Source organism: Papilio polytes, unplaced genomic scaffold (assembly GCF_000836215.1).
Source record: "Papilio polytes unplaced genomic scaffold, Ppol_1.0 DF824269.1, whole genome shotgun sequence".
NCBI classification, from domain to species: Eukaryota; Metazoa; Arthropoda; class Insecta; order Lepidoptera; family Papilionidae; genus Papilio; species Papilio polytes.
Window position 1 is genome coordinate 4899969 of NW_013524935.1, and position 25906 is coordinate 4925874.

A 25906-nucleotide genomic window follows, 5' to 3' on the forward strand; every position below is an offset into this window, starting at 1 on the left:
GCATAAACTGCGAAACAGTTCCCGATTAAATTTGGCATAGATGTAGATGATAGTCTGGAAGAATACATAGGCTAGTTACTTAGTAATTTCCGCTCGGAGTGAAGGGCAAAAGCTAGTGAGAAATAAATCATATTCTTGAGAGTCATGTACGTAAGGTGCTCGACATCAAAAAGGTCCTTAATTTGTCTGGCCTCTAATTAATTTGTATGTTTTCAACTGTCTGGCTGATTTATTCCTTTTTAATCAACATATAGAAGGCGTCTCATGAATCACAGAGCTTCATTGTTACGCAGAGTATTTGACCGAATTTTTATTTTAATTCTACAAACCTGTGAGGATTTTGTTTTAAATTCAGTAACCTTGTTTGTAATTAATTTGTGTGGAATCGTAACTGAAAATTAGTTGAAGCACGAACGAAAAGATAACGAAATGGATAAAATTTGAATAGAAAATACATTAATTAGTGTAGGACTAGACGCCTTATTTGGTCTAATTAACTGTGGGTTTACACTGTTCCAGCTGTTTCATAAATAATAAAAAATATCAATACAGATGGCATAATAATAATTAAGATAAAAATCAGTTGCTAAATACTTAATTTAAAAATCACACTTATGTTATAGATTAAATAAATGACAAACTTCCAGTGAAAATAAGCGCCACAGACTATAAATAGGTAATTAATCAAATATAATTTTAGTGACACGTAGGTGGGGTAGCGGTGGCCGCCAATGCTCGTGTATATTTATTAATAACATCGACGAAATTATTAAAAAGATAATGTTATGATTTATGGTTATAAGTAGATAGATGTTTCCGGCGACCGTTTTATCCGTTTCATGCATTACGAAATACGCAGTTAAAGTTATTTAGTTATACTATAAAGAGTTTATACCTCACTCCTATTAAAAGTTTTGTAACGTATGAATTACATTCCTTTGGTTATTTTTTCTGTTCGAATGTTATTTAATATATCGTAGTTTGAAGGAGAACAAACAAGGTCAAAACCTGAAAATATAAAAAGTTCGTTTACTAAGAACTCTGAACATTTTTATTGAAGCGGTCCGCGGTCATATTTTATTCTGTCGTTTCAAGGGCTCGGTGTACCCAAAGAGCATGATCTGAAGATAATCTTAAGGCAGGCTTTTATAGTACCTGGTTTTACAGACTGACCAATATACAATAACCGCTTGTATACAGACTCTTTATCGATATTTGTGCTTGTTGGTATCCGTTCAGAGTCACGCACCGTGGAAACTCATCTTTATACTAGACACGTTTGGTTCATAAAAAGTCTGCGGTAAGAGCTGTAACGTGTTTTTTATGTTTAACCTCTAAGTTAGTACGTATAAAGTCTATATTTGTCAGAGTCTAGACTTGACTGAGATAGGCTGCGTCTTATTTCTTCATTCATTATTTATAAGATCCCGTCCGTAGAACTTATTGTAATATACTTCTAATTTATTAAGAAACTTTTCGATGTAATTATAACTTTCTTTCTATATTCTAATTGGAATAAACTTATAATTAGTAACATTTTTAATGGTATTTTAATGTCCATCCAAATTCCGCCTATCACTAACGACATATCCACAAATAATCACAACAGCCAAAACATTGTCCTGTGTCGTTCAAAAATAACTTTATGATGGCTTAAAGCGAAACTTATTTCTTAACCTCCTTTCTACGTATTCAACTGTAACTTTAAAAGCAAAGAGTGCGGACTAGGTTAGGATGGCGGGCTACATGCCAAGCAACCTACATCGCAGCACGCCTGACGCCGCCCCGTCTACAAGTTTTAAGGTCACAATGCCTGGGATGTGAAAAACAGTATTTGAAACGATTTTCACGAAATTTAAAAATAACTTCTTTCTCTTTTATTCGACTAACTTTTAGTTCCCACTCTAAATATTAGAATAAATTTCGTCGATAAGCCTGCTACCGTTCTGACAGTTTCAGAGAAGACGAGAGAGACTGAAGAGTCAATCTGTTCAGTTAAAATTGTCAGAATTAAGCGTATCTAGCAAGATTAAATAAAGGAGAAAGGCGGGGTAGTTTATAGGACAAGACGTAGAAAGAGATGGATGGATTGCATGAATGGTGACATGATCAGGGAGTAATGACTGAGATGACAGATGATAGAGTTATTTGGAGAATTAAAACCCGTTGCGCCGACTCTACTGGAGTAGGGTAAGGTAGAGGAGATGAAATATGAAAGACAGGGGGTAATTTTCATGATTTTAAAGTGTAAATTGCCCTTTGATTTGCTTTTTTATGGTATTTTTTGACAGTGGTACTGCCCGCTTTAACATCTTAGCACGAATGGGCCGGCACGCCCGGTGTAATACTGTTAATTATTGGGAGTAGTAAAAGGATAGCTTGCTTAGCACAGACTGTTTATTCAACCAGCTGTCATATTGACGGCGGGCGCAGCCACCAGTTCGGAAACAATACACAACAAATATCACAACCACACAGAAGACAGGCGTGAAGTGGAAGTAATTCCGTGTTTCGTCTGATTATTGTGGTGCCGGAGGCCTAATTTAAGTCCCTTAAGTGGAAAGGAGACCACCTTTTTCTCATAAGGATTTCTCATTTGGAAGGAGATGCATAGGAAGGGGAAATATCCTCATTATGTGCGTCTCCTCCTCCGTCGGATAAGGGTAGGCAACGCATCTGCAATTGCGGATGTCTATGGGCAGCGGTCGCTTCGTCATTTTGGCGGATTCGGGTGGCCGCTTGCTCGTTTGCCACCTTATGTTATAAAAAAAAAATTCTGGTATATCAGAATATAGTTATGTTGCAGTATACTTTATTAATTACTAGAAAGTATAATGTAAAGTTATTGATTGCATAAATGTACGAGGTAGCTAATACCGCGAATAAATCAACAGATAATCGTCGCGCTCCAGGGTGTGTCTATGAGATTACCGCGTTTTTAAATGAACTTGCTAGATAATTAAAAGTTAATCGGAGTAGTTCTGACGCACACGGATAATTAAGTGGTCTCTAAAGAGTTGCTAAGTCTACCGCTGTCCTGGGCAAGATTTCTACGACGCTCCTTAACTGTAATAAAAAAAACCTATAGGAAAAAGGCATAAATCAACCAAGACGCCCTTTTTTGACGACCTAGGTGATCGTCCTACCTCGCTCTATCCTGAAGACTCTAATGGGACTGAGTGAGGGAGAAAGTAGGAAGTAATAATCGACAATCACACAAATGTTGTGCGATTCGCTCGCAATCAATTCAACTGTTTAGTTGCACAACTAAAAAATCTTTCAAAAAGTCTTTGCTAATTTCGGCCACACCTTTCCAATCGAAAATAGATTTTATTTCTGTCCCTAATTGTAAGGAATCGATATCGTTTAGTTGTCCATTATCCTAAATGCAAAGCGAACGTCCCACCTCGACCTTTACAGCATTGATTTTATGAGGCAGCAGTAAACCGCTTACGTCACAACTTAATGGTAATTTCACACGAGGACAGAAGCAGTAGCCAGTACTGCATGAATAGCCTCTGCTGTTGTAATATCACAACTACACAGAAGACAAGTGATGTGGAAGTATTTCCGCGTTCTGTTATATTACTGTATGGCCAATTCTATATAAAAAGGCGAGGATGAGAAGGGAAAGCAATGTAAAAATGTATGTAGGTACTTTTTTTATAAAAGGATCCGTTAATATATTTAATAGCAGTATGTAATTCATCGTTTGCCCTGCGTCACTGTTCCGCCCTCGTGTGAAACTAGCATTACTCTCATAGCACTAATCGTGACGGCCCTAAAGTAATGTAGTAAATTAGTAGTTTAGAATTTGATTGCGGACAATGAACTTTGTTAAAGTATTACGGTTGGCATACCGCGGTACTAAGAATCTGTAATTAACTTTGACCGTGACTGACGTACGAAAAGTTAACCTTTATTAAAAAAAACTTTACATAAGATGTCTACGATAAGCTGGAGTTTTAACTTATAAAATTTAAATAGAACAGAGCCTAATTTTTTAATTAAGCATTAATTTATGTAATTATTAATCATTCATATACGAAATATAACAAACGACATACTGCAGTTGCATGTTAAAAGTCCAAAAGAATGCCATTGAGTGGCATGAGCGCCTGTTCATGTTTTGTTTGGACGCCATTTTGAAATGGAATAGATATCAATAACTATCTACTCTCTGTACCTCGGGTAGCTTGGAAAGTTTCCAGTTTCAATACATTTTGTGTTTATGTAACTTCTTTTTTGTTTTTAAAATTATTTTTAATCATACAATTTGTACAGTAAACACTTTTGTGACATGTCACAAACATTTCTCGTTTTCATAACTATAATATTAAATAAAAACAGCTAAAATATTGCTGATTTAGTTAAGTACGTAACTATATTTCTTAACTAATTAAAAGCAAGTATTACTCCACAAATTGCAAGACAAAACTTAGTATAACTAAAAACATAAAAACGCTTTGTAAATTAAATTCGATCGGTTATGCCGTAGCCCCCTTGGCGCCACACCTGCGCCCCTGACTTCCTGCCGACACGCCCTCTGGTGGTCAACGCAAGGATTCCCCTACGATATCCTTTCATACACGAAGGTGACACCATGACGTAGCTTGTTAAGAATCAGGGTTACTCAACCTTTTTTCAATACAGTAACAGTAAACGATTCGCGGGTTGAGAATTTATATGCGATGTATGTAGTATTAGCTTTTGAATTACCTATAGTTTTTTATTAAACCAAAATTATCCCGTCAAATTTTAATCCGTCATTCTGTTCACCCCTCGTAGTGCGTGTTACGTGATATTAACTTTATAGGGTAACTTTTCGATCGATTTAATTATCGAAAGACCCCTTGTCCAATTGTTATACATATGTGAGCAAATCATAGTTGAAAATTCATTCGTTATAATAACATCTAGATAATTGTGAGGCACGTCGCGTGTCCGTCTGTCACTTACCTCTATTATAATCAAACTTGTGTGATTTGCATTCGAGTCATACAAATGTCCTGCGCATTTACATTTTGAGGTTATGTTAATATTTGCTTTGATTGCAAAGGTAGAATATTCTATGGATCTCTTTATAACGTTTACGTTATTAAAAATTAATAATTAAAAACAATGGCAGAGGGCGTCTGAGACGATCTTGTAATATAATAAACATAATAACTAAAGCGTAAACACACTATTTCGTGGTGTAAGATGTCAACAACCACAGCATTTTTTTGAATAATTTTTTATTTGATTAAAAGCCCTACACTTACGACACGCTTTAGGATATATATTTTCACGCTATTAAACTTGGGGTTAAATAAATTGGAAAAACACCTTCATTTGGGAAAGGGACCATAAACTACAAGCTGCCAACATTAAGAAAGCAAGGTTATTGTAGTTTTAATTTTTTTTATAATTTTATGCCGATGAAGCTGCACGGGAACAGCTAGTTAAATAATAAAACAATTAACATATCTTATGTTTGTTTAGGAAATGCGTGGTGTCAGAGCCGGAGTGCGTGGCGATAGGTAGCAGACTGCGCGGCGCGATGGGCACGCGGCCGCCGGCGCGCTTCTGGCCGCAACTGTGGGCCACCGTGCTGCGCAGTCTGTTGCTCAAGAAGCGTGATACCAGGAAAACCCTCGCTGTGAGTATTTATGGGCGCAAATATGCAGGGGAACGTAATTCAAGCGGAACCGCATTTGCTTTTCTGAGTACGCATTTTATATATCAATATCTCCACCACATAAAAGACAAGAATCAAGGAGATGTTATACCACGTTCTTGAGTGCATGTGTTGGAAACCAGTTCAGATTTTCTTCTATATGAGAAGGGGAATTCCTATTTTTAAATATTTACTTCTCTGTTCTTCAACGATATCTGATTTTTTTTATAACATAAGGTGGCAAACGAGCAAGCGGCCACCTCAATCCGCCAAAATGGCGAAGCGACCGCTGCCCATAGACATCCGCAATTGCAGATGCGTTGCCTACTCTTATCCGACGGAGGAGGAGACGCACATAAAGAGGATATTTCCCCTTCCTATGCATATCCTCCACCGTCAAATCCACTTCCTCTTCCCATCCTCTTCTTGTAAGAAAAGGATGGTAAAGAGAAAGGGACTAAAATTAGGCCTCCAGCACCACACTCATCAGACGAAACACGGAATTGCTTCCATTTCACGCCTGTCTTCTGTGTGGTCGTGGTATTACTGGGGGCGTGCCGGCCCTGCAGTGCTAAGGTGTTAAAGCGGGCACTACCACTGCAAATAATTTGCAATCTATACTAATATTATAAAGAGAAAAAATTTGTATTTATTGAAGTAATTCAAAAACTACTAGGCCGATTTCTAAAATTCTTACACAATTAAAAACCTACGTTATCAGTGAATAACATAGGTTAAGTTTTTTATTATTTTTTTAATGTTACAGCTAGTGTTTTATGTACATAGTTAGACATTTTCATTGACCTTGGTTCATATTAAATGAAACCCCTACAAAGGTTTTTACGATTGATATGCAAATGATATAAACTTAATCAGATTACTTTAATGTTATTGAATGCTGGAATCCAATTAAAGATTACAGACATTAGATGACGCAGGCAAATATCTTACTAAGTAATACATACGTAAATTTAACCTTTTCTTAAGACGCTCTCCTCTCCATCCTCTGATGGGAAGGAATAGTGAATTTGACGGTGGAGGAGACGCAGAAGAAGGGGAAATGCCCTCCGTCAATTAAGGGCAAGCAACGCATCCGCAATTGCGGATGTTTATGGGCAGCGGTCGCTTTCCATTTCGGTGGATTCAGGTGGCCTCTCGTTCGTTTGGCACCTTATAGTTATTATAAAAAAAATACCTTGTTACGCCAATAATCAGTGTTCAATTATTGTCTTCTAGTACTACATGAAAGGCATAGCCACTAATTCATTTTCAAATGGTAGGAGGTGCTGGTGCCCCTGTACTGCCTTGGCGTCCTAATCTTCCTCAAGATGCTGGTGCCGAATCCTAACTTCCCGGAGGTCAGCAAGCCGGGCCGCCTGCTCAGAATCCACCACGACATCCTCCCAGAAAACCGTTCCGTCGCAGTCGTCGCTGATTGGGCAACGGCTAATGGGACTGTTGTAAGATAACTAACACTAAAAGCTAGTGTACACCTTTGACTAAGCTGTCGCACAACTGTTGTGCGATTGTAGATTGTTTCGCAGAGAATTCAACAGTTTAGTTGCACAATTAAAAATGGAGTAGCGTGCGTACCTGAAAGCAAGACTAAACAGTTGTACGATAGTTTAGTTTCAGGTGTGGGCACGTTTCAGCTACTGTACTGACGATGGTCGCTAAACCATTATGTAGACTTTTTAATGAAAATCTCCACCAGGGGTACATAAACATTTTGGAAGACCTATTTAAACTGTTTAAATAAAATTGTTTTCGTTCACAAATCGTTACTGTTTCGTAGTTACCGGTATTTAGTATATGGCTTCTAACAACGGGATAATGGCTTTCCCGTTCTTTAATCTAAACTTAGCGATATTATAGGGTTTCCTGGAAGAGATCAACAACCTGCTGGCAGAGTCCGACCAGTACCCTATCAACTGGGTGCGCTACAACAACACCACGGAACTGAACGACGCTTACCATCTGAACGCGAGGCACTTCCCCATCGCCATCATCTTTCACACGGACCCCAGTACCTTCGGGGAACCGCTCAGGTATAGTAAATCCCTCTCGCCTAAAGTCGTCTCCCTATCATGTCCACTTTCATCCAACATTTTCATTCCCGTCCTTTCATTAAGACAAAAAGTATTCCAGCACACACGCTCATCAGAAGAAACGCGGAAAATGCTTCCTATTGACCCCTGTATTCTGTGATCGAAGATGTTTATTATTGTTAAAAAAAAATATTATTTTTTCAAAACTAACTAATATTTAACAATTTGTATTGAAATCTCTCTAGATACACAATTCGTACGAATCCCTCGCACGCCGGCACGCCGTCTACCCGTACTCTGTACACGTCTCCAGTGAAGTGCCGCGAAAGACCAGCGGTTAAAGACTGGTCTTCTGACTGGTCTCGTGGTGGCCAGCTCATTCCATTATCGGAGATGCACAGCGAGGACACCTGCCCTGTGCTGCAGTATTACTACTCAGGATTCCTAGCGATGCAGTCGATCATCGATTATGTTAAAATCAAGGTATACTAAGAGCGGGAGTATACCTGTGACTAAAGTATCGCACAACAATTATGCGATTGTCGATTGTTTCGCAGCCTCAACTGTTTAGTTGCACAACTGAAGTAGTGTGAGCACCTCCATAATCTCATAAGAATCAAAGCAGTTGCGTAAGTTTAGTTTCAGGTGTTTACAGACTCATAATCGTTTAGTCGTTAAGTTGTCTCCGTAGATTGAAACAAAATAACTCCATTAATAAAGGAAAATGTCGCTAAAATGAGTGTTTTTCAATTATCAAGAACGGTTTTATAGTGACAGTATTGGTGCATAGACTAGATTCCTAAACCTTAAAATGTGTGTTGTAGTATTTTTAATACTCTACTATCTATTTCTAGCTGGACACTGGCTCTCCTCTGCCACCTCCTAGGGTGGACCTGCGTCAGTTCCCGAAGCGGCAGCACACCGGCGACTGGCTGGTGATCTTCCGCGTCATCATGCCCATGTACATGGTGATGACGCTCTCGCAGTTCATCACCTACCTCCTCATGTTCGTGGTGGGGGAGAAGGAGAAGAAGATAAGAGAAGGAATGAGAATCATGGGATTAAAGGATTCTGTTTATTGGTAAATATGGAACTTGTTAGAATATAGCGTTTTAGGATGATCTTGACTTGATGATGTCTTTTAGCAGATTAAAATCTGACATACATATGTCCTCAAGAAGACAGAGTATCTTTAGAAGAATCCCCCTACGCAATAAATACCAGTTAGAATAAGGTTTTATCCAAGTTCCTTCTACAAAGAATTTGATTGGTTCAATGTTTGGTGTATTTTTCAGGGGTTCCTGGTTCCTCATCTACGCCGTCTTTGTTACAATACTGTCAATAGTTAGTACAGTTCTGCTATTTACTTTGGGGGTGAGTTTAATCTACTTATATTGATAATATACACAAAAGAACAAGATAATCCGTTAAAAATTAACTTGGCACGTAGGAAACTAGAGCAATCTATTGTCTGACGTGCCATATCAAACGTACACAGAATTTAATATTAAAAATGATTTGACAGGTGTTCCAGCATTCGTCTTACATCCTCATCTTCCTCCTGATGCTGCTATTTGGCTTTACGATAATCACATTTGCGTTTATGTTGACTCCATTCTTTGACAGTGCCAGGGTAAATATACATAAAACATTAAATGCAATTTTTAACATATCGTGCAGTCTATAAAAAGCTTTTGTTTGCAGACTGCGGGTATAATGGGAAGTTTCGCGGTGAACCTGATGAGCTGGCTGTACTTCATCCAGGTGTTTGTGTCTAACGCGGACTCGCTCGCCTTCTGGTTCGTCTCACTTATCAGTTCCAGTTGTTACGCTCTGGCTATGGATAAGGTAAGGTTTTTAATAGAATGCCTACCATTAATTTTAATCTCAAAGAATTCCATAATTGACTATACTACTAGCGCCATCTGTTGGCAAACGGAAACTTTCATGTGTACATGTTTTTATTTTTATAATTCGAAATATGTATGAATTTATTACATACTTGAAATACTAACGTCTTTATATTATTTTTAAAATTTAAATAAAAAACTATAGTGTAAACTATACTATAAAAAAAAATCTAAATTACTTAAAAAAATAAAGTAGGTAAAATTTGTTTAAAAAAAATTATATGCATAAAATTAAATTAAAAATATATTGTGTACTAACAGCAAAAAAAAACATCGACAAAAAGTATCGCCCGAACAGGGACTTGAACCCTGGACCCTTGGATTAAAAGTCCAATGCTCTACCGACTGAGCTATCCGGGCTGTGAAGAAGTTACTGAAAATAGTGTACAAATAATATGAGTGACATTTCATTTCACACAGGCGTTTACATTTAATAAATAAAACTTATTATAAGTTACATTGAAAAAAATTAACACCTGTTTCTTCCAAAACACACGTAAAAACATATTTTAAACATTTTTCAAAGGTATAACAATATATTTTTTTAACAAACTGAATCATTCAATTTTAAAAGTGCTATTAAAATCATTCATTCGTTCCGTTCACTGCAGGCGCTAGTCCTAGATATGGCGGGTGTAGGTGTGACATGGGACAACTTGTGGAGTGGTCAGGGAGTGCCGTTTGGGGGAAGTCTTATCATGATGGCAGTTGACACCGTGCTGTACGGACTGATTGCATATTGGTTGGACGCTGTTATACCTAGTAAGTAATACTCGAACAATCAACATTATAGATAATGAGATCTTAATTCGATTATGAAATATATGGAATTCGACAAAAATCAATGTCGCCTACCTCATGATTATAGGAAAATTGTAGTAATAGCCGCCTGAATTTAAATTTACCTGTCGATTTTAAGAGCAGGCGCACAAATTAGACCAAACTATCGCACAATTGTTGTGCGATTGTCGATTATTTCGCAGCCTCAACTGTTTAGTTGCTCAACTAAAAATCGAGTAGTTTACCTCCGTATAAGCTTATAGAAATCAAAGCGCGACTAAACAGTCATGCGATAGTTTAGTCAAAGGTGTTTACGAGCTCTTATATTACACTCTACGAACAACTAGTGAAGAAAGGTTCTACTAAGTAGTATAACATTTAAAATTCTTAACTTTTCCCAGGTGAGTATGGTATCAAACAGAAACCATGGTTCTGCTTACTCCCGTCGTACTGGGGAGGTGGACGACGCGGCAGAGTCTCTGCTGTTCATTTCCATTCTAACGGCGAGGCTGCACATAATAAGGACATCGAACCTGTTTCCAGGTGAGGAAAGGAAGGAGAAAAAAAATAGTTGAAAACGTTTTGGGATTGAAATCAATATTCGATCTGCAACCATTGTTGCTAACTCGAAATACAATCGGAAAAATGTTAGCTTTCGACCGCGATTATGTTCGCGTGGAATTAAAAAACTTTAGTATCCTATGTTATCTTTCTATGTACATTTCCAAATTTCGCTGAGATACATTACGCAGTTTAGGCTGTAAACTCCAACAAACAACCATCACATCCATCAATCTAAACTTCCGCAATTACAATTAGTAAGATTGTCAAGACGATCGAATAATTTTTATACGTACTTCGTTTCGTATAAAATAAATAAAATTATTTAACAATAACTTTGACTTTTAGGGTCATGGTTGCAAGTAGTCAATATTGAAAACTACAGTTTTTTTCCGCTAGTGAACTTCTAAAATAACTTTTTACCTTTCAGAGAGCTCCTAGATAAAGAAGCGATCAGAATTGTGGGTCTCCAGAAGAGTTTCCGTCACTGCCGCAAGCCGGAGATCAAGGCCATTGACGGCATCGACTTGAGCATCTACGAGGGTCAGATCACAGCAGTGCTGGGTCACAATGGCGCTGGGAAGTCCACACTCTTCAACATCCTGACTGGATTGACCGCACCTACGGCTGGCACCGCCTACGTGTATGGATTGGACGTGAGGTGTGGTAAATTTTATCATTTTATTATAAAAATATTATAAATGCGAAAGTTTAAATGGATGGATGGATGTTTGTTAGTGTTTGTAGCCTAAACGGTTGAACGGATTTCAATGAAATTTGGTATATATGTAGAGGACAGTCTGAAAGGGCACATAGGCTACTTTTGTTCTTTTTAATTCCACACTGACGGAGTCGCAGGCGAAAGCTTGTTTACTAATAATTTACCATTAAATTAAATGTTCTTTTTGAATTCTAGGGACCCTAACGACATGCACGAGATCCGTCAGATGATTGGCGTGTGTCCGCAGCAAGACGTCCTCTTCGACCTTCTCTCTGTTAAAGAACATCTAGAATTCTTCGCCGCGGTTAAGGTAACTTTATACAAAAAACCTGATAACTACTTAATATAGTTTCAGTGGTAGTGCCCGCTTTAACAATTAGCACTGCAGGGCCAGCTCGTACAGTGTAATACCACGACCACACAGAAGACAGCCGTCAAATGGAAGCAATTCCGTGTTTCGTCTGATGAGTGTGGTGCCGGAGGCCTGATTTAACTCCTTTTCTCTTTATCAGACTTTTCTTATATGAAGAGTGTGGGAACGGGAAGTGTATTGGACAGTGGGGGAGATGCATAGGAAGGAGAAATATCCTCCTTATGTGCGTCTCCTCCTCCGTCGGATAAGGGTAGGCAACGCATCTGCAATTGCGGATGTCTATGGGCAGCGGTCGCTTCGTCATTTTGGCGGATTCAGGTGGCCGCTTGCTCGTTTGCCATCTTATGTTATAAAAAAAATATAGTGTTTTCTTAGATTATTGAGCTGTTTTAGAGCGCTTGCACGTATTTGACTAAACAATCGCACAACTTTTTAATCTCGCTTTGATTCCCCTGAGCATATATTGCAACTGAACAGTTGAATTGGCTGCGAAACATACGACAATCGCACAACAGTTATGCGATAGTTTAGTCAATGTTGTAAGCCCGCACATGTACTTACATCTATCTTGAAATTAAATAATCCTTTCGTTCCGTTCGTTTAACATTCGGAAGAAAAAAACTGTACTTCTGGTAATTGGATCATTTTGTCGTATTATCTTCTTTCTTTCCCTGGCCAGGGTATACCGAGTAAGCGTCTAGCAGGGGAGGTCCACAAGGCGATGTCGGAGGTGGGTCTGCTGGAGCAGGCGGAGGTCTTCTCTAAGCACCTCTCCGGAGGTCAGAAGAGGAAGTTGAGCATCGCCATCGCTTTTATTGGAGATCCTAAGGTACGATGTGCAAAATATAGCAACTCTGCTTAGCTGCGGTATTTATAATTCTTACTTGTTAGGTAATATTATAAATACGAAAGTTAAGATGGATGATTGTTAGAACACATGTGCTATATACTTTTATTTTTTTTTAAATTCCATGTGGATGGGGTCGCTGGCGTATACTATTATTTTTTTAGGAATAGATTTTTGTCTATTTCCTTTAACCATTCCAACTAGATTTGACTTGTGGTAGGATATGGTTCACGACAATAGTCGAATTCGAACCTTCGACCGCAAGATCGGTACTCCATACCCCTAACCATTAGGCTATGTGCGCTTAAGTCACTAAAAAGAAAGGTAGAAGAATGCGTAAATGACGTAGTTTCATATTTAGATAATAATCCTGGACGAGCCGACGGCGGGCGTGGACCCGGTGTCGCGGCGGCAGACCTGGCGCATCTTGCAGCGCGCGCGCCGCGGCCGCGTGCTGCTGCTCACCACACACTTCATGGATGAAGCCGACATCCTCGGAGACAGGAAGGCCGTCATCAGCAAGGGCAGGGTGAGGACATTACCTTAGAAGTTACATAAATGCACAGCTTGCTGTAAAACAGGTTTCAACCAAGGTGGGACAGTCCTCAAAAAATTGAGAATTTTGTGGAACAATTTTACATTTTCTCATTTTACATATGACAAGCTTTTTTATCCAGCATAAGGAATAACTGTCTTTTTTGGTACTTATTGTATTTTTATATTTGTTTCTAGGTCCGGTGTGCAGGAACGTCGTTGTTTTTGAAGAACAAATTCGGTATCGGCTACCATCTCACACTGGTGCTGGACGGTATGTTACTTATCTAATTAAAAGCTTGTTTAACAATTTTGAACATTTCAGTCATGATTGTTACAACTTTGTTAGTACGACTGACCTAAAATGATCTTATGGCGTCTGCTAGTTTTTAGAGTTACCAGTTGGAAAAAAAAATCCCAGTTTCTCTCGGAATTCTGTTGACAATTGCCATATGATATTCCTTGTAGGTGCCTGTCGCGAGCACCAGATAACGCGGCTGGTGCGGGGCCACGTGCCCCGCGCGGAAAAGGCGCGCCGCCACGGCCGCGAGCTCTCCTACATCCTGCCGCACTACGCCGTGCATCTCTTCCCGCCGCTCTTCCATGCTATAGAGCATGAGATCAAGGAAAAGACGAACAGACTAGGTAATACTAACACATAAACACATAAACCATCATCTCCTACTTCCATGGTGTCAGCGCAACAGGTATGCCTCCTCCAGATAACTCTATCATCCGTTATCTATCATCACTCTCTTCTTGATCATGTCACTTTACACGCAATCCAACCTTCTCTTTCTAAGTCTACAACTGCCGGTGTACCATACTCGTAATTAACGCTCACCTTGTAACATGCGATTCATCCAACCTCATAACCTGCCCCCATGCTTACCTTTTACTCCTTACCTTCTGTACCACTGGTTCTACACTCAAACTTCAGTTTTCAGTCCTAAATTCTATTCCATTTTCAGGTATAACAAGCTACGGTGTGTCAATGACGACGTTAGAGGAGGTATTCCTCAGTCTGGAGGGAGAGAACGCGGAGGAGACGGAGGCGGTGGAGGGAGTCTCCTCCGTGAAGTTGGTGCGGGCGAGAGCGTTATCCAGAAGCCTCTCACTTCAAAGCAAGACTTTAAGTTATCAGGTATTGTGAAATGCTGTCTCTGTTTTATCAAACAGAATGATAGAGATGTAAATACTATGTACTATTGACAGGAATTAAACGACAAAGAACAGCAGAAGACCACATCTCTGCCGACCCCACCGCACACCGCTTCGCATGCGCTACACTCCACCACACATGGAGTAGAAACTGTTAAGGTAAAAGAAAAGTAAAGCCTTACTAATATTTTAAATGCGAAAGTTTAGATGAATGGATGGACCTTACGTTGTGAAACCTCCATTCCCTTCCCGTTACTTTCTTAAAAGAAGCAAAGGAAAGTCTTGTTAGTATTTTTAATGCTGTCTTTGTCAGGTGCCAGTGGAGACGCCAGCGTCAGCGCTGGGCGAGCCAGTAAAGACGAGCCCGTCCTGCTGGCGCACCTTCTGCGCTCTCGTGTACATCCGCACCGTGCGCATGATACGGGACCCGTACAAGTTATACGTCATGATATTCATGCCTATAAGTTAGTACTAATTCTATGACCTCACTTAGAATGTACCTTTATTTAAAAACTTAAATCTACCCCATTTTGGTCAAATTCTCTACTACTGTTCCAAACTGCTTGATAATCTTCTTTACCTCTTTTTCTTTATCTTTTCAGTTTCCTGCGCCCTCGGTCTCTACATAAAGTCACGGCAGATAGTATTTTTTCGAATGCAACCTTTAAAATTAGACCCTAATGCATATCTAAATAAGACTCCAATCGCATTGAACAGCGAACAGGACAATTTAAAAGAACTTCTCGACTTCCGAGAGTCGTTGGAGACTTTAGGTGCATACCCTATAGTGGACTTCGATGGAAACTTCTCGAGTCTTCTGGATATGGAGAACTTCGGTGCATTCAGTTTAATAGATAGTGTTATACCGTACGGGAAAATAATGACGTATTTTAATAGCACCTACACACACAGTCTGCCTATTATTGTTAATTTATTGGATAACAGCATTTACAGGTGAGGTTTTTTAGAAACTGTCAAATTATATTATTTATAACACGGCTAAAACTCACGTGGGAACTTTCGGTGTAGGCACCGACCAGAAGGACCCCCTACGGGTTTAAAACTTTTCGGTGCCTACACCGAAAGTTCCCACGTGAGTTTTAGCCGTGTTATAAATAATATAGTATAATGTCTCACGAAAGTTTTAATAAGTTAACTGTCAAATTACTTGATTTTTGACCGACTTCCCAAAAGAAGGAGGTAACTACTTAATTCGTCTATATGTTTTAATAACTATGAGGTTGCAAACTAGCAAGCGGCCACCTAAATTCACCAAAAAAGGGAAGCGACCGCCCATAAACATCCGCATTTGCAAATGCGTTCCCTAATCGAAGGAAACGCACACAAAGAGGATATTTCCTTTTCATATGCGTCTCCTCCACCTTTAAATCTGCTTTTATTTCCTATCCATTACTTATAAGAAATGACCGCTGATAGAGATGTATGGAAGAGCAGCACATACTATGCCGACCCTTCGTAAGGGATAAGGGCAAGTTGATGATGATGATGACTTTGTAAAAAATAGGTGGGATCGGAAAGAGACTAAAATTAGGTTTTTTTAATGTCTATTACAGGTGCGTTTTTATTTCCTACCCAATTTACTTACTGAACTAGCGCGTGCCATCCTTCGACCACATCTTCACTTTGGTCTAGGTGGGATCGTGGCTAGTTTATACGTGATAAAAAATAAAAAAAAACATAAAAGCTTGAAAAAGTGAGCGCCAGCAATTGGTCAAGTTTTTGTTATAACCAAAAATTAAAATTACAGTTCTTTTTTCTTTCGATTCATTTTCCAGGGTGTTAATGTCAGCATCCAACCAGCTCTCTAGCTTCAAGCCAATCGAGGTGCTGACACATCCGTTCCAGCAGACAGAACAGCAGGAGGAGTTCAACCTTGGCAACATGGTCTGCGCCATCTTTATGGGCATGATATTCGGCCTCGTGCCAGTCACTCTCGCTGTGGATATTGTCTATGATAGAGAAGTAAGGATCGTTATTACTAAATTTTGCTCGCGAATTTGCTCGCGTGAAATTAAAAATACAAATTATAGCCTATGTTACTCGCAGAGAAATTACCTTTCTATAGGTGAAAGAAATTTAAAATTGGCCCAATAGTTTTTGCTTGAATCGAATACATACAGAAGTCCAATAATACAAATCTTGCCTCTTTATAATATTAGTATGGATTCAGATTTCATTTCATATTTAGACCTTTGACTTAACTATCGCACAACTGCTTTGCGATTGTCAATTGTTTCACAGCCACAAGATAATGTAATCTCCATAAAAGCTCATAGGAATCAAAGCGCGACTACAGTTGTGCGAGAGTTTAGTCTAAGTAAAGCGCTCTTAACTTAGAAATAAGATAAACTAATCCAATGTCTGTATTGTTTCAGATAAAAGCTAAGAACCAGTTGCGTGTGAACGGGCTGTCGATGAGCATGTACTTCCTCACTTACTTCACCGTCCTCATCTTCATCATGATCCTCACCAGCGCCGGCGTACTCGTGCTGGTGAGTTCTGATATTGTGGAATTTATTTAGTTAAACATTTGAATACATTTCCAAACCACTTCCAAAGTTTAAAGTAGTAAGTTTTATTCTTCATATTTGCAGTGATATTTTAGTTTACTTACTCAGAAATTTTAATTGATTGTTAAGTAAGATTTCATTCGAGAAATCCTCACTAAGTGACTTAACGTAACCAATAATGGTTAACTTTGACAGCAACAATAGTTTAAGTTTCTTTTTACTTTTTAACAGATACACTAGCTTTCACCCGCGACTCCGATCGCATGGAATTGAAAAAAAAAGTAAGGATTGTATGTGTTCTCCCAGACTATCCTCTACATCTATGCCTTTTATCGATATCCGTTCAGCAGTTTATCGACAAACTAACAAACATCCATCCCTCACTTTCCTTTTTATAACAGTAAAAATTAATGTCTATTTCCAGGTAATCATCAACGATATACCAAGTCTGACAAACGGACCGGCTATCACGATGCTGACCGGTCTACTGCTGTTGTACAGCCCGTCCGCCATCTTGTTCAACACGTGTCTGTCATACGTGTTCGACAAAATGGACTCCGCGCAGAGTATAATGCCCAATATTACAACATGGATTGGTGTTATACCGTTCGTCTTAGTCGCTGTACTCGATACTTTTAAATGGGGTGAGTTTTGCAATATTTTTATACCATAAAGTGTGAACCGTCAAAGCGACCGCTACCCTACGTCTGTCATTAAAAAAAAATAAAAATTAATTTTCCCCTTGGGCCGGGGACTGGTGTCAAAACTAGGGTGACGCCCTGTGTCACCAGGCCCCCGCCCCACAGATAGTGAATCTTACAATAACAAACTTAAAAATAAACAGATATATAGTACTTAGTAATTGCAAATATGTTGTATGCCCATGTAACAGAGACGTAAATAAAGAGGATATTTCCCTTTCTTATGCGTCTTCTCCACTGTCAAATTCACTTTCCCTTCCCATTATTTCCTTATAAGAAAAGAGTAGAAAGGAAATGGAACTAAAATTAGGTCTAAGTTTGTAGTGTTGAAATCAAGTATGAAATTTTTGTCCCTTTTTTCAGGTAGCGACATCGCTTTCTATCTTCACCTGGTATTTAGTTTTCTAGACGTGATGTATATACCTTACGCCATTATCTATTATGTGGATAGGTGAGTTATCACTTAACTATTACCTGTCCCATTATTTACTAAATAAATTTGTGTTCTATCTGATATATCAGAACGTATAGAGGAAGTTTGAAAGTTTTGCCAGTGGTGGAGAAATTGAGAAGCAAAAGGTTAGAGTATGGACATATGCGACGAGATGTTGAAGACATAAACCAGAAAGTGTTTAGACTGAATGTAGCTACAAAGGTAGAGGAAGACTGAAGAAAGTATGGATGTGAAAGTGTGAGAGAGGATATGCTTAAAGGAGTGGATTCAGATATGACGGCTGATAGAGATGTATGGAAGAACACTGTTCCGACTCTCCGTAGGGACAAGGGCAAGTTGATGATGGTCTGATATTTGCTATATTTCCCAGGGTATACCTGACGTGCAATCTGCGCGGTTTATGCACGGAGCCAGAGCTATGGAGTTACTTCACCGCGGAGGTGTGGGTGCTGGTGGCCGCCATGTTGGTGCACGTGCCGGTGTGCGGCGCCGCGCTGCTCGCCGCTGACAGACTCAAGTCCGGTGGACGGATATGTCCGGTACACTCATTTCTTTTCATTTCCACACATTTGTCATTCATTTAAATACGTCAGTTCTGAGTATCTCATGTTCCAATTCAGATTCGAAGAAATTCACCACAACTCAACATTTATTAGCTAAAACTTCATAACTTGTCTGGTGAAACAGTTTGTTTCACATATAACTAAGATTTTACCGTTATTTTTCAATATTACTTCGATAATGTAACAATATTTCGTTCTCATAAATAACTCAAAAAATTAAATATTTTTACGACCGCCATCAATAGAATTTTACGTTTTTCTGGTCACTTAGGTGTTGAATAAAAATAAGATATATTTTTGACTGGTTTTGTGTATCCAGAAGGGTAGTCCTGCTCTGCGCGCGCAGGAGGCGGAGAGCGAGGCGGGCGGCGAGGCGGGCGAGGACGAGGACGTGCGGCGCGAGCGGCGCCGCGTCGCCGGCTTCCTGCAGCGCCCGCACCACCACGCGCCCGCGCTCCTCGTACACGTCAGTATACAGTCTACACTACCTGCTGCTGGCAACATCCAAATTTAAAAATAAGAAAAATATAGCTTTTTAATGGTGAAAGAATTTTTGAAATCGGCGAATTTTTGAAATTTATAATTTATTACACCTTATAAAAAATACAAATCTTACCTTTTTATAACATTAGTATAGATGTATACACCATGACAATTGTACACTTCTATTCAAATAGCTTGGCAGCTCAAGCTCTTCTGGATAAAAAACCCTTCCACTCAATTTTTTACGACCAGAAAGCATCTAAAATTGGGTTGTATACTCTTTGGTTTAATACCATATTTATACATTCATTCGTTCTGTTCATTCATCACATGTATTAGGCTCACCTCACTCCAGTCGATCGACTCGCTCAATATGGTCATTCACTACATCCTTCCAAATGCTCATATAAATCAATCTTCATTCACTCATGTGAGTGTAATATAAATGTAAGCGTCTGGTAACAGAATCTCCGCAAAGAATACAAGCTGCGAGGGTCGTCTTCCCGCGGGCTGTGCGGCGGCGAGGAGGCGCTGCGCAAGGCGGCGCTGGCGCGGCTCAGCCTGGCCGTGCACGGCGGAGAGGTGTTCGGCCTGCTGGGACACAACGGCGCCGGGAAGACCACCACCATGAAGATCATCACCGCCGAGGAGAGGTTCACCTGTGGCACGGTTAGACTTGCGTATTACAACAAATGTTTCAAGGGATTATCTGGTAACACATACGCAGTTCCTCTGGTGTTGCAGATGTCTTTGGGCGTCAATGAGCAATTCAGTGTTCCTGCTGCTCGTTTGCTCTGTTTTCTTATAAAAACCTAGCAAGAAAATTTTACTAATATTATAAACGTAAAAGTTTAGATGGATGGATTGTTAGAGTTTGTAGCTTAAATGGCAGAACGGAATTCGATGAATTTTGGTATAGATGTAGAGGATAGTCTGGAAGAACACATAGGCTACACTTTTGTTTTTTTTTTTGAATTCCCCGCGTACGGAGTTTATAAAAGCTAGTTTGCCATAAAGTGTTAATAAGTTGCAAATTTTCTTGCCATTTCCCCTGGTCAAATGTTTAGTCCGTGTTTCAGGTGATGCTTGGCGGAAAGAACATCGAGGAGGCGCAGTCGTCCGCCTTCCAGATGCTGGGCTACTGTCCGCAGCACGACGCGCTCTGGAAGAACGTCACCATCAGAGAGCACATCGAGTGTTACGCGGCCATACGCGGCGTCAGCAAGGCAGACACGCCTAGGTATACTGTTACTAGGCACCCTAATCTACTAATCCTTGGCGATTACTATCCATACTTTTGGATTCGGCTATTTTTTGCGGCCGGCCGCCGGCCTGTCGCCAACTGCTTGGGTTTATGTGTTTAATTTTATCTTTTTAATTTTGTTTTCAGGATAGTGGACGCGTACCTAAACGGTCTGCAGATAATGGAGCACGCGGGCAAGAACGCGGAGGACTGCTCCGGCGGCACGCGGCGCAAGCTCTCCTTCGCGTTAGCGATGGTTGGAGACCCGCGTGTCGTGCTGCTCGACGAGCCCTCCACCGGCATGGACCCGCGCAGCAAGCGCTTCCTCTGGGACACCATACTCGCCAGCTTTCAGGTAATAGATGGCGTTAGTGTAACAGTTATCAACTATCGGCTAACAGATGGCGTTAGTGTAACACAGTTGTCAACTACCTGCAATAGATGGCATTAGTGTGACAGAAGTCAGCTATCCGCTAACAGATGGGGGTAGTGGTTCACGTTTAGCTTTTACGCGATAGATGGCGTTAGTCATTTCCTCGTCAGCTACTGGATAATAGATGGTGTTAGTGTGACCAACAAGCAAGCTTTCTGTTAATAGATGGCGTTAGTGTAATAGAAGATCAGTATTTTGTAAATTCTTTATTTCACTTTATTTTCAGGGTAAAAAAGGTGCTATTCTGACAACACATTCCATGGAAGAGGCTGACGCTTTATGTTCAAGAGTGGGCATTATGGTGAAAGGAAGCTTAAGGTATACTTAATTTGAAACAGAAGTAAACTTTCGTTATCTAGTAAAAAAATAACGTTTCAAATATATTTTAGGTGTATTGGTTCGACACAACATCTAAAGAATTTGTATGGCGCCGGCTACACGTTAGAAATGAAAATTGGTCAAAACAATCAAAAAGTGGTAAGAAAAAAACGTTAGCATTAATTTCAGAGGTTTAACGTGGAATAGTTAATTATTTATTTTAGATAAATAACTAATAATAGTTCTGATGGTGTTTACATACTTTGTTAGATTAAGCAACGAGAGAAATATTAACGACTAACCTCCACTAGATGGCACTACAAGTAGAATAATTTCAAATGAAATTGTTTATGTTAGTACATAAACGAAGAAGTTTTCTACTCAATCATTTAAATAATTAACAATTCATTCCAGATGCTGGATTCAGATCTGTCAATGACGTCATCGCCACTAAGATCTGATGAAAATTCACCATCGTTAGGAGAAGCAGATGAAGGTAAAAATTGTTATTTGTTAATTTCTTCTCATGGCACCATTTATTTTTTCCAGAAATATAGGAATAAGCCCAAAACTGTGAACTAAAAATATTACATCGCTTATGATTAAAAAAGTAAAATTAGAAGCATCTTTTTACATCTCCACGGTCTAATATTTTTTTTTAGTTTAAGGCGTTTAATAACTAGAGTTTACTTCGTTCTTTAAATTTACAGGTGGATCGGGTGGGGGCTCAGTGACAGCGGAAGCGGACGCGGAGGCGGAAGGCGAGGCGGAGGCGGTCGACATCAGCATACACACGCCGCTGGTGGCCGGCACTCCGCCCTTGCCTAGGCAACAACATCATAGGTATACTAATGTTATGAAAGAGAAATATTTATATTATTGATTTTTGTATGTATTGAAATAACTCGTATACTAGAGGGCCGATTTTATAAATTCTTACCCCTATTAAAAGCTACGTTATCGCTGAGTAACATAGGCTATTTTACTTTTATTTAATTCCATGTGTACGACGTCGCGAGCAACAGCTAGTAATATGTAAGACAAAATTGTAACCATATTGACTAGTTTAAAAAAATCTGAAAAATTCACAGAGAACGAAAAAGAAACCACAACAATTCTGTCCTCTGCCAAATTCTAGTTAAATATAAAATTATTGATGCGAATGCATTAAAAAAACACTCATCATCCACTTGCCCTTAACCCTTACGGAGGGTCGGCACAGTAAATTTATTAAAAAAAAACACTCGACAGCAAAAATTTACAAACTGAATTTTCTTCAACGTGATGTTTACACGTGTGGTTTACATTGCACAATAAAACAAGTAATTACAACTTTGAATTAGCAAATAAATCAAGATATTGTTGTCAAAATAGATTATAACTACGTCCTCTTTATCGTTAGAGTAAACATTTTCCGCTGTTTGTGAATGAGATATAACGTAATGGTAACTTTATATAATGCCGACAATTGAATTTTGTGACGTTTTAAGTCTAAAATACAGAAATTGGTAACTTCCTCCTTTTTAGGAGTCGACTAAAATAAAAAAAAATATTAATTTTTCCATTGGGCAGACGACTGGTGTCCAAACTAGGGTAGCATCCTGTGTAATGAGGCTAAAAAGTAGGAATGGCGTTAATAGCGCTTTAACAACGCAGTGATTATGTATTGGATTTCTAGAGACTTTTTACAGTAAAGAATACATCCAAACCTTTAAACCCAAGTCGTGCAAGCTTAAACATGTCCAAATACTGAAAGTTTAGTCTAGATCTTTTGGTTTTTTGAGAGAGTACCGCTTCACACATACACCTCAACATACGAAACAAGCTGTTTAAGTCGAATTCATTACCTCTCTTGTGTACCACCACAATAATGCGAATGATTTTTGAACATTTTTTCAGTCCAGCGTAATTATAACCGGTCATTAAAATAGCGACGAGCGGGGTACAGTGGACTAAAATCTCAGTTTACACAGATATTCAGTAAATACAGAATGCAGTTTATAAAGATATTCGATAAAGACAAAATTGTACCAATAAGGAATATTATCAACCACAACAACACATGAAAATGTCTATGTTGGCCAGGATATTAGCCCGCTGTGCACTGCTTGTCGCAAGTTAAGGGTAGGTTGGTTCTTCTTGATATACGAAACGTATATTTTGGTATCAGGTCGGAGTCTAGCGGGGGCGGTGCGGGGGCGGAGGCGGTGGTGGCGCTGGTGGCGCAGCTGTTCCCCGCCGCCGTGCTAGAGGAGAACTTCGCTGAGCGCCTCGTCTTCTCCGTGCCTCAATCCTCTGTATCCAGTCTCGCGAGATGCTTCCAGCAGATAGAAGATGGTAAGCAATATAAAACTATCAACGAGATAAAATCTTACTCTTACTAATATTATAAATGCGAATGATTTAGATGGATGGATGTTTGTTAGAGTTTGTTTGTATTTCGATAAAAATTTGGCAACGATGTAGAAGGTAATCTGAGAAAACACATAGGCTATCAGCTTTTTTTTTTAATCGCACGCGGACGGAGTTGCGGGCAATAGCTTGTGTGCTAATAAAATCGAGTTGATATCCAAGTAATTACCAAACCAAGACCTGTCCTACCAATTTGTAAATTGTGTTAATACAATCCAACATGTAAAATGTGTGATGGAAATATCGGATTTTGTTCCCTTATCTGACAGATTTAAGCTATCAGTTATTTTTAAGCTATCTGAGCCTCTATCAGCCAGTGGTGGGACAGGCCCTAAATATAATTTGTTTTCTTTACTAACGTAAACTTATAGAATTCATGTTAGCTATTCTATCTATTGTTTTTTTTTCAGCAAAAGAAAAACTGAACATAGTAGAATATAGTTTCAGCCAGACGACGCTGGAGCAGGTGTTTTTGAAGTTTGCACAAACCGAGAACGTCGAATCTTCAGACCAGGAGCATTGATTAAACTCCTTCATTGTTTTATATTATAAGCGAAGCGCCACTTGGAAAACTTTGGTTATCTGTCAAACTTGTCAACTGTCACTTTTAGGTTAGAATTTTTAATGTTTCGGAAGTTTATTTAGAAAATAAACTATGAAAGTTTTTCTTAAACATTAGTTTATCCCGCTAGTAATTTTAAATTTCCAATCAAAGGTTACTAAGTGGTGATTAAAAAGTTAATTGTGCTTTTAAAACTGTAATATAAAGAATCGCTTCTAATATGTTCTGTAGTTTATTTCGTTGAGTTGTCTAAACGCTTTTTGTATGAAGTTTCCAGTTGATGAGAGAATATTATGTAGGTGTTGTAGAATATAAAATGATACACCGTGTTGTGGCGAAAATCTTTATTGGCCTATATTAAAATATAGACTGTTGAATTCATGGTAAAAATAAAAAATCTTTTTTGTAATTTTTGAAATATGTTATAGCAACACCATAAATCGTTAGCTCTATGAAAATCATAGATTAAAATAATACGGTGTTTAAGATGGCGCCACATGCACGGAGTATGCGTAGGCGTTGACTGTGTGAATTGTTTTATAATTTCATACTTTTAGTAGCGAGTTTTATATACGGATTAGACTTTGGTATACATTTTACATTTGTTTATAAAAGTACACGTACTTAACTTCTAGATAACGCAATAAGTACAGTCGCCTTCGACTTCGCCGAGGATATTTCCTCTTCCTATGCATCTCCTCCATCGTCAAATCCGCTTCCCCTTCCCATCCTCGCATAAGAAAAGGGTAGTAAAGAGAAAGGGACTTAAATTTGACTTAATCGTTTAAATGTGCATCGAAAAGACTCCTATTAGAAAAAATAGTTTCAGTTATTTTAAAAATTCCATAACTCCACCTAATTCTTTAAAATACGTGTATTTTATAATAAACAAATGTAAAACATAGTATCGTTATATTTAAGGTAATATTAACACTTCGGTATGTGGTTAATATGGTGCCTGGTTTTTTTATATTTCCCAATGTTTTATTTTATTTATTACTCATCAAATCATTACAAATATCAATAATTTATAGGTTATAAAATAGACATAACCTACAGATATCTACTCTATAATCTATAGATTATATATCCATGTATTAAAGTGATTTTGAAGGATATTTGACATTTGCTGCGTAGATAATTATTTGTTTATTTATTTCCAATCTTGTGATTTATTTCTAGTCACATTTATATAATGTAGGTAATTATTTTACATTTAAGATATGTGTGTTTTATTATGAAAATAACTTATACAATAGATCGGAAAATTGTGACGGGAATAAACTTTTTCATAGATAATAATACTAAATGCCTAAAGTACGCTACAGTTGTTATAGATTTTATACATACTAAGGTTAAAAAACTACCTAAAAATAATGTGTAATTGTATCAGATTGTTTTTTAAAAGCTAGTTTTGCTTTTTGTGAAACTTTTTTACGTAAACATAAAAACAAATAAACATAACAATTACGCTATTAATTTCTTATCCTTGTAATTTTTAGAAATTGAAGCAAAGGCTGTAATTTCCAAGCCTATCTATTTAAACAGATCAATGGTAAAAACCCGTAATATCAAAATATACGTATCTCCTATCAGCTTTAAGTTACAGTAT

At 38.6% G+C, this 25906-nt stretch overlaps 1 protein-coding gene and 1 non-coding gene across 2 annotated transcripts in view; one reads left to right on the forward strand and one right to left on the reverse strand.

The window, feature by feature from the left end:
* LOC106109782 (ATP-binding cassette sub-family A member 5-like) overlaps positions 1 to 25450 on the forward strand; it is a 28004-nt gene extending 2554 nt beyond the window's left edge. Inside the window, exons 2-36 of the mRNA XM_013291394.1 lie at positions 5485 to 5641; positions 6940 to 7119; positions 7535 to 7707; positions 7953 to 8190; positions 8562 to 8788; positions 9003 to 9081; positions 9233 to 9340; positions 9412 to 9555; positions 10229 to 10379; positions 10799 to 10940; positions 11389 to 11619; positions 11875 to 11989; positions 12732 to 12881; positions 13261 to 13428; positions 13632 to 13707; positions 13902 to 14078; positions 14405 to 14577; positions 14649 to 14753; positions 14908 to 15058; positions 15197 to 15548; positions 16391 to 16577; positions 16991 to 17107; positions 17550 to 17769; positions 18190 to 18277; positions 18651 to 18819; positions 19163 to 19309; positions 19792 to 19995; positions 20406 to 20566; positions 20717 to 20924; positions 21229 to 21320; positions 21392 to 21479; positions 21735 to 21816; positions 22031 to 22163; positions 23491 to 23657; positions 24143 to 25450. Coding sequence (XP_013146848.1) covers positions 5485 to 5641; positions 6940 to 7119; positions 7535 to 7707; positions 7953 to 8190; positions 8562 to 8788; positions 9003 to 9081; positions 9233 to 9340; positions 9412 to 9555; positions 10229 to 10379; positions 10799 to 10940; positions 11389 to 11619; positions 11875 to 11989; positions 12732 to 12881; positions 13261 to 13428; positions 13632 to 13707; positions 13902 to 14078; positions 14405 to 14577; positions 14649 to 14753; positions 14908 to 15058; positions 15197 to 15548; positions 16391 to 16577; positions 16991 to 17107; positions 17550 to 17769; positions 18190 to 18277; positions 18651 to 18819; positions 19163 to 19309; positions 19792 to 19995; positions 20406 to 20566; positions 20717 to 20924; positions 21229 to 21320; positions 21392 to 21479; positions 21735 to 21816; positions 22031 to 22163; positions 23491 to 23657; positions 24143 to 24255 — 5473 coding nt within the window. The 3' untranslated portion in view covers positions 24256 to 25450. The remainder of the gene's footprint in view (positions 1 to 5484; positions 5642 to 6939; positions 7120 to 7534; positions 7708 to 7952; positions 8191 to 8561; positions 8789 to 9002; positions 9082 to 9232; positions 9341 to 9411; positions 9556 to 10228; positions 10380 to 10798; positions 10941 to 11388; positions 11620 to 11874; positions 11990 to 12731; positions 12882 to 13260; positions 13429 to 13631; positions 13708 to 13901; positions 14079 to 14404; positions 14578 to 14648; positions 14754 to 14907; positions 15059 to 15196; positions 15549 to 16390; positions 16578 to 16990; positions 17108 to 17549; positions 17770 to 18189; positions 18278 to 18650; positions 18820 to 19162; positions 19310 to 19791; positions 19996 to 20405; positions 20567 to 20716; positions 20925 to 21228; positions 21321 to 21391; positions 21480 to 21734; positions 21817 to 22030; positions 22164 to 23490; positions 23658 to 24142) is intronic.
* On the reverse strand, positions 9905 to 9977 carry Trnak-uuu. The gene has a single exon. It is a non-coding gene; the product is annotated as a tRNA-Lys (tRNA).
* Positions 25451 to 25906: the final 456 nt, after the last annotated feature.